At 39.3% G+C, this 14722-nt stretch overlaps 1 protein-coding gene across 5 annotated transcripts in view; it reads left to right on the top strand.

The window, feature by feature from the left end:
- STXBP4 (syntaxin binding protein 4) overlaps window positions 1-14722 on the top strand; it is a 235071-nt gene that overhangs the window by 30738 nt on the left and 189611 nt on the right. For 4 of the 5 annotated variants that reach the window (XM_044939655.2, XM_044939654.2, XM_044939657.2 and 1 more), the window contains exons 3-4: window positions 211-339; window positions 6241-6373. In XM_044939655.2, coding sequence (XP_044795590.2) covers window positions 293-339; window positions 6241-6373 — 180 coding nt within the window. In that variant the 5' untranslated portion in view covers window positions 211-292. The remainder of the gene's footprint in view (window positions 1-210; window positions 340-6240; window positions 6374-14722) is intronic. The other variant, XM_025281286.3, reaches the window with a different exon arrangement.

Here is a 14722-nt window from a genome sequence, read left to right as displayed (position 1 = left end):
AGCTATCTATCTATAGAACTGTCTCTACAGTTCTCGGATATTATCAGCAATGACTAAAATGCCATAGCCTAAAATATATAAAATACATCTGTCATCTATACACAGACACATATTGTTTACATGCCAAGTATATATGTTTTTTTGCAAAGCTGAAATCAAATTTGACTGTTCTAAGATATGACAATTTATTTTCTACTTCTCCAATCTTAGGAAAAAGAAGACTTTATAGACTCTTCATCAAGATCTTCATTTACGCAGCTGTTAAATCCAAGGCTACAGTTGTGGTGAAACCATGAATAAAAATACATCTTCTGTAGTATCATCCAGTCTACTTGAAAAGTAATTTCTAAATTAAATTTAATATGTTCTGAAGTAGCATAGTTTAAAATATGTAGAATATTAATGAATGTTGGGGGAAAGTTTCATACAGCTAACTACCTCGGTGTAAGATAGTGATAATAAAAGGCTGATGAGTAATTACCTTTCATTGTAAATCAAGGTATAGGGTAAATCCTGCATTCTCTTTAGAATTATTTATAGAGCTGGATTTTTAAACATTTGATCTGATTTTTTAAATATCCAAAATATTTTATAATTCCAGTATAACTATAACATAATGTAAAATTAACGTTTGCTGAGTAACAAGCTCTAATACCTTAAAACAAGCAAGCATTTATTCTTTGTCATGATTCTGTGGACAGTTCTGGTCTGCACCGGATCCTGTAGGATGGCCTCACTGATGTGTTCTGGGGCCTTGTTTAGAAGGTTGGATGACTGAGGTCTCTTTCAGCCTGGTCTCCCCTCCTCCAGGCAGTGAAGTCAGGCTTTCTCAGATGGTGCAGAGTGGTTCCCAGCAGCAGGCATGAGTGGTTTTCAAATGTCTGTTTTCCTCACATTTGCTTATGCACCATTGACTGAAGCAATATAGGTAACAAGTCCGAATTCAAGGTCTAGAGTTGCAGACTTTACTTTTTAATGGAAGGAACAGTAAAGCCACATTCTTGGGGGCATCCAGACAGAGATGGGAAGAATTGGTGGCCATTCTGCAAACATGTGACACACATATAACAAAGTGTATTCAGAGAAGGCCTTCTTTCAGTCTTACCCTTCTTTCTGTGCTCTCCTTCTCCTATAAATAGCCATCTTTTTTCTTAATTCCTTTTCACTGTTTCTTTTTGAATGAGCAAATATATATCCGTGTAAATATATATGCACGTCATATATATGTGTGTATATAATTGTATTTTTTCTCAAAAAGATTGTTTATTCTATATAAAGTTCTACTGGACATTAGACATTCTTCTATTCTTGCTTACGTAGTAAACGAGTATACACCAGTGTTGACTCAAGTTTTAAGGTCTTTCCTAGAGAATGGTGTCAGGTCAGAGTATCTTTCTCTGATGCCTCCTCCTGGGAGCACTGGGAAGCTTCAGTCTCCTAGGGACATAAGCCAGGCCCAGCTGTGTGGTGGATGAAGAATTCTGTCCACAGTGCTCCATGCACTGGTACTGAACAGCTTTGCTCTGTGACAGCACAGAGTTTTATTCAACTTCTTAAGGCAAAATAAAGCTAATGAGAAAGAAGTATATTACTAAGGCAAGATGTCCCCAAACACCCAATATCCCAGGCTCCACTTGCCAGTGCATTCTTAACAAAAAGGTAGCATATTATATATAGTGGCATTTTTTGTTGTTTTTTTAGAAATGATTTTATTTATTTATTTATTTGTGGCTGTGCTGGGTCCTCACTGCTTGGGCTTTTCTCTAGCTGCAGAGAACTGGGGCTACTCTCTAGTTGCGGTGCGCGGGCTTCTCACTATGGCGGGCTTCTCTGGAGCACAGGCTGGATGGTTGTGGTGCACAAGCTTAGTTGCTCTGTAGCTTGTAGGATCCTCCTGGACCAGGGATTGAACGTGTGTCTCCTGCATTGGCAGATGGATTCTTTGCCACTGAGTCACCAGGAAAGTGAAAGTGAAAGTCCCTCTGTCCTGTCTGACTCTTTGCTACCCCATGGACTATACAGTCCATGGAATTCTCCAGGCCAGAATACTGGAGTGGATAGCCTTGCCCTTCTTCAGGGAGTCTTTCCAACCCAGGGACCGAACCCAGGTCTCCTGCAATGCAGGTGGATTCTTTACCAGCTGAGCCACAAGGGAAGACTAAGAATACTGGAGTGGGTAGCCTTGCCCTTCTTCAGGGGGTCTTCCCAACCCGGGAATCAAACCAGAGTCTCCTGCATTGCAGGTGGATTCTTTACCAACTGAGCCATCAGGGAAGCCCTGAGTCACCAGGGAAGTCCTGTGTATATGATGTTTTGACCAGACCTTTTGTAAACTAAAGTTATGTCCTGATGGTCACTTCATATCAGTTTATAAAGTTCTTCCTTGTACCTTGTTGTAACTGTTAGTATTCTGTTCTTAATATATCAATATCATAGTTTATTTATCCAGTACTTTATTGATGGATATTTGAATTATTTGCAATTTTTGGTGATTACAGATTATGCCAAATAATTAACCTAGTATACAAGTCATTTTATATTGGTCACCAAATTATCTTTGGAAAGGTTCCTAAAAATGAGATTGTTGTATTAGAGGGTAAATTGTTGTTGTTGTTTAGTTGCTAAGTTGTGTCCGACACCTTTGCCACCTCATGGATGCTGGGTTTTCTCTCTATGGGATTTCCCAGACAAGCATTCTGGAGTGAGTTGCCATTTCCTTCTCCAGGGGATCTTCCTGACCCAGGGATCAAACCCATGTCTCCTGCACTACCAGGTGGATTCTTTACTACTGAGCCACCAGGAAAGCCCAGAGGGTAAATTCAGTTCAGTTCAGTCGCTCAGTCATGTCCGACTCTTTGCGACCCCATGAATCGCAGCACACCAGGCCTCCCTGTCCATCGCCAACTTCCGGAGTTCACCCAGACTCACATCCATCAAGTCAGTGATGCCATCCAGCCATCTGTCATCCCCTTCTCCTCCTGCCCCCAATCCCTCCCAGCATCAGAGTCTTTTCCAATGAGTCAACTCTTCACATGAGGTGGCCAAAGTACTGGAGTTTCAGCTTTAGCATCATTCCTTCCAAAGAAATCCCAGGGCTGATCTCCTTCAGAATGGACTGGTTGGATCTCTTTGCAGTCCAAGGGACTCTCAAGAGTCTTCTCCAACACCACAGTTCAAAAGCATCAATTCTCTGGCGCTCAGCCTTTTTCACAGTCCAACTCTCACATCCATACATGACCACTGGAAAAACCATAGCCTTGACTAGACGGACCTTTGTTGGCAAAGTAATGCCTCTGCTTTTGAATATGCTATCTAGGTTGGTCATAACTTTCCTTCCAAGAAGTAAGCGTCTTTTAATTTCATGGCTGCAGTCACCATCTTCAGTGATTTTGGAGCCCAGAAAAATAAAATCTGACGCTGTTTCCACTGTTTTCCCATCTATTTCCCATGAAGTGATGGGACCGGATGCCACGATCTTCATTTTCTGAATGTTGAACTTTAAGCCAACTTTTTCACTCTCCACTTTCACTTTCATCAAGAGGCTTTTGAGTTCCTCTTCACTTTCTGCCATAAGAGTGGTGTCATCTGCATATCTGAGGTTGTTGATATTTCTCCCAGCAATCTTGATTCCAGCTTGTGTTTCTTCCAGTCCAGCAAAATTAGAAATTACTAAATCCCCATTTCAGAGATTGTACCATTTTTTATTACCACCAACAATGTGCAAGAGCACCTCTTTCCTAAAGCCTTGTCATATATTGTCAAAGTTCTAAATTTACATTGATCTGATTAGGTAAAAAGCAGTATTTCTGCCTGGATTTAGCTTGTAGATTCTCTTACTATGATTAAACTTGAGCAGCAGAACTATTTTTAATTGAAAAAAAATTAAGTAATGTAAATTCTTAAAAAGGAGAGACTTTAAAAAAAAAATTATTTAGTTATTTGTTTGGCTGTGTTGAGTTTTGGTTGCATCATGTGGGATTTAGTTCCCTGACCAGGGATCAAACCCACGCCCCCTTAATGGGAACACAGAGTCTTGACCACTGGACCACCAAGGAAGTCCCACAATGAGGGAATTTTAAAGTAAGGTCCTAGCAAGTAAATACACTGCTGTGTTAATCATAGATACTCTGTGCTGGGGTTAGAAAAGTAGAAATACTTTACTGAAATAGTAATGTGTGCTGGAGATCGTGTGTACCCCCATTGAGAGGAATTCACATTTAGACAGTTTAAGAGGTAGACGCTTACTCCTTGGAAGGAAAGTTATGACCAACCTAGATAGCATATTCAAAAGCAGAGACATTACTTTGCCAACAAAGGTCTGTCTAGTCAAGGCTATGGTTTTTCCAGTGGTCATGTATGGATGTGAGAGTTGGACTGTGAAGAAGGCTGAGCGCCAGAGAATTGATGCTTTTGAACTGTGGTGTTGGAGAAGACTCTTGAGAATCTCTTGGACTGCAAGGAGATCCAAACAGTCCATTCTGAAGGAGATCAGCCCTGGGATCTCTTTGGAAGGAATGATGCTAAAGCTGAAACTCCGGTACTTTGGCCACCTCATGTGAAGAGTTGACTCATTGGAAAAGACTCTGATGCTGGGAGGGATTGGGGGCAGGAGAAGAAGGGGACGACAGAGGATGAGATGGCTAGATGGCATCACTGACTTGATGGACGTGAGTCTGGGTGAACTCCGGGAGTTGGTGATGGACAGGGAGACCTGGTGTGCTGCGATTCATGGGGTTGCAAAGAGTCGGACACGACTGAGCGACTGAACTGAACTGAATGAGACCTTTGTTCCCTTTCTTCTTCATCTCCCCCGCTTCTAGGCTTCATCTCTTTATTTCCTTGCAGCCTAATCTCCCATCAAGAAAGATTTTGAAATCTGACAACAGAACATTTTCTGCCTTTTTTCCTAGCTGACTATTACCCTAGTAACCACATAGGCCTTCTTACCCTAGAGTTGAATTCAGTGTAATACAACCATAATGGATATGCTCTAAGTGCTATATAAAGATCAAAATACTCAAAAATAGGGAGTTTTGATTTTTAAAGTTTTAATTTCTTTCATTATCCTTTTTTTATGATTTAACTTTTAAATACAAGTCCTCATAAAGATATAGCTAGAATTTCTATGGCAGAAGTTAAATATAAAAAAAATTTTACAGCTGTAACCTTATGTAAAATATGAACTAACTCTTTTTAACAGTGGTTTCTGTGATGGCACATTTGAAGACAGCTAGAAGTCCTGTATTCAACAATGGCTTTAATATACCCGTGAAGCATCGAGGTTGAAGTGGTCTTAAATCTTAGACCTTACTTAGACCATACTTTGGCTCTGGAGTGAGATAGACCAGGCTCACATTGCTGTTCTGCAGCTTTGTAACTTTAGGCCACCAAGTCAACCTACCCAGATTTGAGTTTTTTAGAAAAATGAGGGTAATAATATTAGGGATTTTATAAATATTAAATGAATTGAATAGCATAATGTGTGAATATTGCTTAGCGTAATACCCACTACACCATAAGTAAGCCCTGAGCTTCATTTCATACTTTACTCAAGTTCTTTTGGACCAGTAAAAGTCTGTTCTGACGACTATTCAGAAACACAACTTAGGGTGGAGGGAGGGTGTACATTGCAGAATTCTTTTTAACAGTTCCTTCCTTCCTAATAGCATCACTTTTATGTGCAGCAGAAATCACAGCTGGAGCATGTGCTTTGTACCAGGAAAATACTCTTAAAGGATAAATTGAGTGTTTTGGGGTTTTTTTGAGATTCAAATGAAGGTTATATTTATTTTGCTTTAAATGGCCACAAGCGTGTCTTTTAAAATTCACTTACCCGATTCATTCAAGTGTTTCGTTTTGGAATCCTAAAGTGTAGTAGAAAGTCAGTTAAAAGCAAGTCTCTGCAGTTACCTTTAATAAATCTTTAAGTTTGTTTAAATAATATGTTTAAAGTATTCTTCTACTGCAAAGAAATAAGCATTATTGCTGTAATTTCTCTTATTGTTTAGTTGTTTTACAGAAAAATTAGAATTAGTGCTAAGAAAATCCATTTGATTGCCTTTGTATGATCATACTTTTAATAATGTCATTGCTAGTATGTACTGAGTATTTTGAATTATCTAGGTCTAAGAATTTAACAAATATTTTAAAGAAAAAATAGGTACCCATCTCTGGGCAGGGTCTCCCTGGTGGACCACCATCTCTAGACTAATTTATGCATGCTAATTTACTTTATCTTAGGGATCCTGCCTTTCAGATGATTACAGTTACCAAGAAAACAGGCCTTGGTCTGAAGATCCTAGGAGGAATTAACCGGAATGAAGGTCCATTGGTATACATTCAGGAAATCATTCCTGGAGGAGACTGTTATAAGGTAAAAATGAAGATAGAATAACCCTTCACCTAAAAGACAAAACCACTAGTGATGAGGTTTGTTTCATCATCAGTAAATTTTTATGTTAACTGAATATCCACTATGACCATTTCTCAGTGAAAGACACAGAGAGAGTGGAAGTAGACCTTTACACTCAAGGAGCTTTAACCTAACAAATGCATAAGAAATAAAAATGAATTAAATATGAAAAAGCAGATTTTAAGCTCTAACTAAAGTTTATATATTTTTAATTATATGCTGTTCAACTTTTATCCTAAGTCTGTCTGAGAGAAATCATATCTGAAGACATGTTCTCTATTCACTGCTCTGAGTTTGGGTTAAGTTAGATCAGTTAAACTGTGTTCATTTGGCCTCTCTTAAATGCAAAACAAAACTAAGCAAATAAAATCTATTGATTTGTGAATTTGCAGTAATTCTTGATAAGTTTGTGGTCACTTACTAGTTGTCTGTATGAGAAATTAGATTTAGAATTAAGGCTAGAAATTACTTTTTTAGGAATGAGAAAGCCTTACTCTTCTCATCACTGTAAGAAATATGTAAATCATGAATTCTTTGCTCTTGTTGCTAGGAAGCTCAGATTCATATTTGAAGCATTTAGGTAACAAATTGGTTACTATATTTTCATGCTCATTTCTCTTGAATTTCATGTTATTTCTGTTTTGCTAACGTGATTCTATATTTCTTTTGTTGAAAATTTCCTCCAATCCTTTTTGGAGAGATGTAGTATATAAAGAATTTAATAAAATATTCTATTAATATCAAGCTATTTAGCATGAGAAAGGATCCTCTTACAAAGTTTGTTTATATTGTTCTTATTCTAGTTGTTTTTGTTGAATAAATAGTCCTACCCTTAGCCCCAGTCCTATCTCGAACACTGTTTAGCAAACAGTTTGTTTATTCAAGTGGATTTTTTCCAAGTTAGGAAAAAAAAAATCAATTTAACCAAAACTTTGAAAGCAATAGATTTAAATTTTCTCAGGCTTGTGGAGATAATACGGTGTCTTCCTAATATACTTACCGAGCTGTAAGTGTTATACAATAAGTATAGGATATTGTCTCTGGAGTAGGCAATTGCAACCCACTCTAGTATTCTTGCCTGGAGAATCCCATGGACAGAGGAGCCTGGCAGGCTACAGTCCATGGGGTCGCAAAGCGTCAATCAGACAGGACTGAGCAACTGAGCATACAAACATATAATAGGATATTATAATGATATAATTTTGAGCTACTGAATTTAATTTATTAACTAAATAAGAACATATTTAAATGCTAAATTTAAACAAATTCAAACAAACAAAAGACAAAATTTTTCTTTTAAGAATTGAGATATATTACTTTAGTTTTAAAGCTAAAGGATGTGTGTATTCGGTATGGCTAAGCTATTTCTTAGACTATACTTGAAGTAATGAAATAGATTATGGTACCTACCAAGTGATAAGAATTTACTTTTAAAACAAACATCAATTTGTGCTTTTATTTTCCCCCATGAAAAATATTTGTACATAAAGTAATAGTAGTGACTAGGTGCTGAGTGACTCATCTCCTGTCAGCAATCACTGAATAAGAAATTATACCTGTAACATACATTTTCTCTTGCTGATTTTCTGAGAATTCCGTTGTTTGAAAGGGTATTAGAAAGCAAAACCATGTAATAAAGTATATTCTGTATTTACCACTAGAGAGCAGCATTGGGTTATTAATGTATTTTTACAGTATTTGGTTGTGTCCAAGAGAAGAAAACTGCCAATATAGAGAAGGGAGTAGACAGAAAAGAGTAAGTGAGTTTTTAATGCTTACAGTTGCTTTTATGTACTTCCTCAAGATGGAGAAATACATACATCTTTTGCTCTGAAAAGACAAATAAATTGAATTTTATATAAAAATATTTTAAATGAATAATAGAATTTACTTTGTTCTAAATACTGTGTTCTTGCCCGAAAAATCCCATGGACAGAGGAGCCTGGTGGGCTACAGTTTGTGGTGTCGCCAAGAGTCGGATATGACTGAGCGACTAAACAACAGGAACAACAAATACTGTGTTAGGCTTGTTAAAACTTCTAATCTGCACAAAATTTCTGCATGTATATTCACAGAATAGGAAACAGGCTCATAGGTTATCCTTATAAGTTGGTACACTGAGCAACCATTAATATTTTTTAAATGCATATGAGTGCTTTCACTTGCTGTTATTTTAACATTATATTGTTTCAGAGCTAATAATATAGCCAATCTCAAGCTTATTCCCCCTCATACACACTTAAAAATATTTTTCCTCTTGGAAGATATGAGATAGAATACTGGTTCAGTAACCGAAATGGTCATGTTTCTTTGAAAAAACATATTCAGAGTTCAAACTTGAAACATCTTGAAATGTTTTTGCTGCTTCAAGTAGGAAAGAAGATTCTTAATTCTCTCAGCTCTAAGAGCTAGAGGTAGCCTATAGGTTGGGAACAACTATACTAGGTACTGAGTTAAGGGAAGGATTAAACATGGGAACTCCAAGGCTCTTTTCTCTCCACCAGGCAATTCCGTTTCAGTTTGGAGTCCTCAGTGTTCAGTCTTAGAAATTTTGGGGGGTGGGACATTCCTTTGACCTTCATACACACATATCCGATTGCCTGATCCACATTTCCACTTGGATCTCTTCAAGGCATCTCACATGCAACTTGTCTGAGGCAGGATTTATGATAGTCACGTCATACCTTCATCTACCCATTTCTCCCCAAATAGACCTTCTGCCAGTGCTGCCAGTTTCTGTGAATGACACCTTCCAGTTGCAAAAAGTCAAAAAACCAGATCTCATCCTAACTACTTCCTCTCCCTTAACACCCATATCTAATTCATTAGTACTTACTGTTGACTGTTTCTAAACAGTTCTTGAATCCATCAGTCTTCTTGATCTTTACTGCGATCACCTTTGTTTAAGTTATCATCACTTCAATTCAGTCGCTCAATCGCGTCCAACTCTTTGCAACCCCATGAATTGCAGCACGCCGGGCCTCCCTGTCCATCACCAACTCCCGGAGTTCACTCAAACTCATGTCCATCAAGTCGGTGATGCTATCCAGCCATCTCATCCTCTGTCGTCCCCTTCTCCTCCTGCCCCCAATCCCTCCCAGCATCAGAGTCTTTTCCAATGAGTCAACTCTTCACATGAGGTGGCCAAAGTACTGGAGTTTCAGCTTTAGCATCAGTCCTTCCGAAGAACACCAGGACTGATCTCCTTTAGAATGGACTGGTTGGATCTCCTCGCAGTCCAAGGTACTCTCAAGAGTCTTCTCCAACACCACAGTTCAATAGCATCAATTCTTTGGTGCTCAGCTTTCTTCACAGTCCAACTCTCACATCCATACATGACCACTGGAAAAACCATAGCCTTGACTAGACGGACCTTTGTTGGCAAAGTAATGTCTCTGCTTTTGAATATGCTGTCTAGGTTGGTTATAACTTTCCTTCCAAGGAGTAAGCGTCTTTTAATTTCATGGCTGCAATCACCATCTGCAGTGTTATCATCAGTTTATATCAAACCTCACAAAGAGCTTTGTCTGCTCTTATGCACCATTCTTATTTCCCTCTCCACCTATCCTGGTGCTGCTGCTGCTGCTAAGTCGCTTCAGTCGTGTCCGAGTCTGTGCGACCCCATAGACAGCAGCCCATCAGGTGTCCACCGTCCCTGGGATTCTCCAGGCAAGAACACCGGAGTGGGTTGCTGCCGGGAGCCGGCGAGAGGCACTCCACTCATGGCAAAGGTCATGAGGAAGGAGGCTCGACACATGCAAAGACGGGATCGAGCCTCAGGAGTCCCCCTAGATATTCTCGAGCATCTACCCCAAAAAAACCAGAGTCTGCCTGCTTTGTTGCTTTGTGCTCTCACCTCTGACTTTACTGGGGTCTGTCCCCCACCACCATCTCGCTCTCTCTGATAAAGAGTTAACTTACAGCTCCAGTTAATAAGTTCCTGGGCATTAGGGATGTTTAAATCCAAACCCCTCAGATAGCTCTCTAACTCGCCTGACAAGTTTACCCGGACTCCTACAGCTATGCATACGATTGTTTACAGTCTCTCAGCCATGAGAGGCACAGGAAGCTTAAGATATTCAAATAGCTTAAAGCCTCTCAGAGAGTTAGACACTGTCAGAATAAGACTAGTAAAAGATTTCATTGATGAGCCAATGCTTGCTACCAAATTTCCACATCCCCTGTATTGTATCCGTGAATGTGTATTAATTAATATAGTTGGTATGTAGAAAAAATAAGTAGTGGCCTTGGTGTTAGCAACTTTAGACCCTTAAGGTAATAAATTCTTTCCTTTGTTGTAAACCCACTACACCTCTGCCCTATAGGAATGCAACTTTATCTAACACCTTCGGAGGATGGCGCCAAAGCTTAAAATAATTACTGTTAGAGAAAATAAGTCTTACGGTTGACAAACCTTTGTCAAGAGTCATAAAATGTTAATAGGCCTTCTGGCCAGAAGAGAATGTAAATCACCTAAACCATTTGTATAAGATAAATTTGCAGGAAAGAAACCCTGGTTTTGATAAGGATCAAAGACTGCTGACTTTGTATGATTTCACATCCCCTATTATCCTCTAAGTGCAACTTAGGGTATAAAAGCCCCTGTTGAAAATAAAGCTACAGGCCTTGCTCACCAAAGCTTGGTCTCCCCATGTCATTCTTTTTCTCAGTTTCTGGCTGAAGTTTCCATCTGGAGCGTGGAGGTCCTCTGCGACCATTTATTTGCCTGGGCTTCTAAGAGCCACTCGAGAAGGTGTCTACAGTGGGGCACCTTCCGCTATTTGAGAGGGCGCCTGCAGCCTCCGTGGTCAGAGCTAACCTGGTGTCAGAAGTTATATTGATTTTCTACGTAAACCAAGCTACTCAGGCTCTTTTCTCCACTGAATTTTCCTACTCTTTATATCTCTAATTAATATTTAAATAGATCACCAACGCTGTCTCTCCTTCGAATACCCTGCATCAGCCAAGGCTGGACCTCGGCAGGTTGCCATTTCCTTCTCCAATGCAGGAAAGTGAAAAGTGAAAGTGAAGTCACTCAGTCGTGTCTGACTCTTAGTGACCCCATGGACTGCAGCCTACCAGGCTCCTCCATCCATGGGATTTTCCAGGCAAGCTCTGCTGCTGCTACTAAGTCACTTCAGTCGTGTCCGACTCTGTACGACCCCATAGACGGCAGCCCACCAGGCTCCCCTGTCCCTGGGATTCTCCAGGCAAGCACACTGGCAAGCCCTACTAATACTTAATTGGCTGCAAGGCTCTGTATAGAGTGACTTTTGCCCCTCACTTCTCTAACTCTCCATTCCTGTGCTTTCAGAGTAGCATTCTTTCAATCCTTGGAAGGGGCCAAGTTCTTTTTCATCTTGTATGCTGCTCCCTCTATCACCCACCACCCCCATTACTTTTAAACATGAACCCAAAGACCACTTCCAAAGAGAGATATTCCCTGTGTTCCCCACCCCCATCCCACTGCCCAAGTCTAGAGCCAGGTTTTTCTTGCCTGCGTGTCTTTCCTTCTTGTCACCTGTCTGCTTGTTTTTTCCCTTCATAATCACCAGTGCCAGCTTGTGGTCGTACATCAATATCTGTGATTGTGTTTACCAACTCTGCCTGAACTACAAATCTGAGAATGTTTCCTAAGTCCACAGATCTTATCTGGTTTTATTTACAATAATATCTTTAGTCCCTAGCATGGTGCCTGACACATATTAATTACTAAATTAATAACCAATGAATGAGTAATTCTTTAGTCATGTTGCTGAGAATTACTGATTTGCCTGTTTACCATTCGACTGCCACCATCTGGTTCCACACCAAAGTGCCTTTTCTTCCTAGCTCTTTGTGTCTAATTCTGAACAATACTCTTTTTCTTCTTTCTCTGCTAATACTGTAAGGAGAGCAGGTAGGAATCAGACATTTTTCTTCAAACCAGATTTATTTTACTTACCTGATTCTAGGGTACACACACACACGTACAGTCAGCCCTCCATATCCTTAGGTTCCAAAGCTATGGGCTCAACCAACCTCAAATTGAAAATATTCAAAAAAACAAATTCCAGAAAATTCCAAAAAGCAAACTTGAATTTGCCATAAAGCAATATTTACATAGCATTTGCATTGTATTAGGTATGATAAGTAATCTAGAGATGATTTAAAGTATACAGGGAGGGTGTGCATAGATTTCATGCAACTATTATGGCATTTCATGTAAGCATCTTCAGCATCCATGGATTTTGATATCCAACACCGAGAAATGACTGTATGTGTATGGATACACACCAATATTTATAAACAGATATATAGATAAGTAATTACGTGTGTATGTACATGCACATGTGTGCTTTCTAAGTTGCTTCAGTCCTGTCTGACTCTTTGTGACCCCATGGACTGCAGCCTGCCAGGCTCGTCTGTCCATGAAGACACAGGCATGAATACTGAAATGGGTTGCCATGCCCTGCTCCAGGGGATCTTGCCAATCCAGGGATCAACTTCGCATCTTTTATGTCTCCTGTATTGGCAGGCGCATTCTTTACCACTAGCACCACCTGGGAAGTTCCGTACACATACATAGGGGTTTGTGTGTGTACATATGTTTGTATGTATATATTTTCTCTCTAGCATCTCTGAAATTGAAATGGGTCTTACAGTAAATGTCATGGTGTAACTGGCAGCACATTTTTTTTTCAGCGTTACATAAAATAATGGCATATTTCATAATCAGTATTATAGATCTTAGATGTGATATATTCAGGATTTTTGTTTTTTGGTCCAATCTTACAGATTAAGACAAAGATCATATAAATGGATACTAGTAGTCATTGCTCACAAAGGATTATAGCTGGACATATCTAACTTTGAAAAGAAATCTATTTTCAGGATTTGCTGAGTGTGTCTCTGGAGCTGGGATGAAGGCTTTTTGGATAGGTAGGACAAAGGTCTCTAGATGACAAGGGACAGAGAAACCAGTCCTTTGGTGGGAGCTAAAGCAGTAGCAGCCAAGAGGATTCACATTACAGTGTCACGTACTTTTCTCCTTTGCCACTGTTATTTGTGTTAGAGCCACCTTAATTTCTTCAGTGTTTCCTGGGCCTTTCTCATTTATTGTGGACCTGTTGTATACTTGGCACCATGTTCAGGGAAATAACCATGAAAAGGGCATAGTTCTGGTCAGTTGAAAGAATGTGTGCTGCTAATTTGGGAGTTGCTGAAGTAATATAGTCTAATGGGAAAGAAAAAGATATGCAAACAAATAAGGACAGGATGGAATAAGTACAGTAATATAGATAAGTGAAAGTGCTTTTGGAGCAAAAAGAAGGGGACAGTGAAGTAAGTTCACAGTGAAGTGAAGTTGGAGAAAACCTATAGCAGAGTTAATGTTTGAATTTGGCAGTGAAGTTTAAATGAGAGTTCATCAGACAGAAGTGTCAAGGTGAGTGGTGGCATTCTAGACAAGAATTAATATGTATAAGCACATTAAAGTTTGAAAGACTGTGGCAGGTTTGAAGAACATTTTCTGAGAATAGGATGAAGAATTTATATGCTGAGGAGGGAAAGTGGATATGAGGCTAGAGAAAGTAGGTTGCATCTAGTTTGTTGTTCTAGGTTTGGGAAATTCAGGAGTTTCAGCTTTTCCTGTCAGTGGGCAGTCATCAAGGGTTCTTAATTTGAGGACTGGGAGGATTAAATTTGCTATCACTGAAAATTGCTTTCAACAGATAACGGGATTCTGATTCACTTCTCCGTAACACCTACAATGGATTAGGATTTTATATACGTTATTTAATTATCACGGCAACCTTGTGCAATAGGTACTTATTCCCCACCTTGCAGCTAAGAAAATGAGTCTCATGGAGATTAAATAAATTGCCTGCATTCACATTAATAACTAGTATTGTGAGAGGACACCTCCATTGACACTTCATGAAATTATGGGAAAAGAATCTAAAAGCTCGCAGGAGCAATCTTTGTAGTGAGGAATACTGAGTTAGAGTCAGGCTGTGTGGATAGTTTCTGATGCTGTGGTAATACATTGTTTGGAAAACTGTGTAATGGTCGTTATAATATGAAATGGACAATATTGGCAGTTTTTAACAGAAGTATTCAAGAATACATTATTATTTCAACATCTTTATAAATGTCAACATGAAAGAATTCAGACAGAAGCTGGGTGTGCATAAGTGCTTGGCGCCTTGCCTGTCGTGTTGTGTAGTTGCTCAGTAAGTGCTGAAGCAGAATCTAGACAGTGTGGAAGAGGCCTTGGCAAATCCCTGAAGTCACGATCTTCTCAGACACATTAATTAAGCTGGGGCAGAA

This window comes from Bubalus bubalis, chromosome 3 (assembly GCF_019923935.1).
Source record: "Bubalus bubalis isolate 160015118507 breed Murrah chromosome 3, NDDB_SH_1, whole genome shotgun sequence".
NCBI lineage: Eukaryota > Metazoa > Chordata > Mammalia > Artiodactyla > Bovidae > Bubalus > Bubalus bubalis.
Note: the sequence above shows the minus strand (reverse complement) of the source record. Positions and strands in the feature narration are given on the sequence as shown.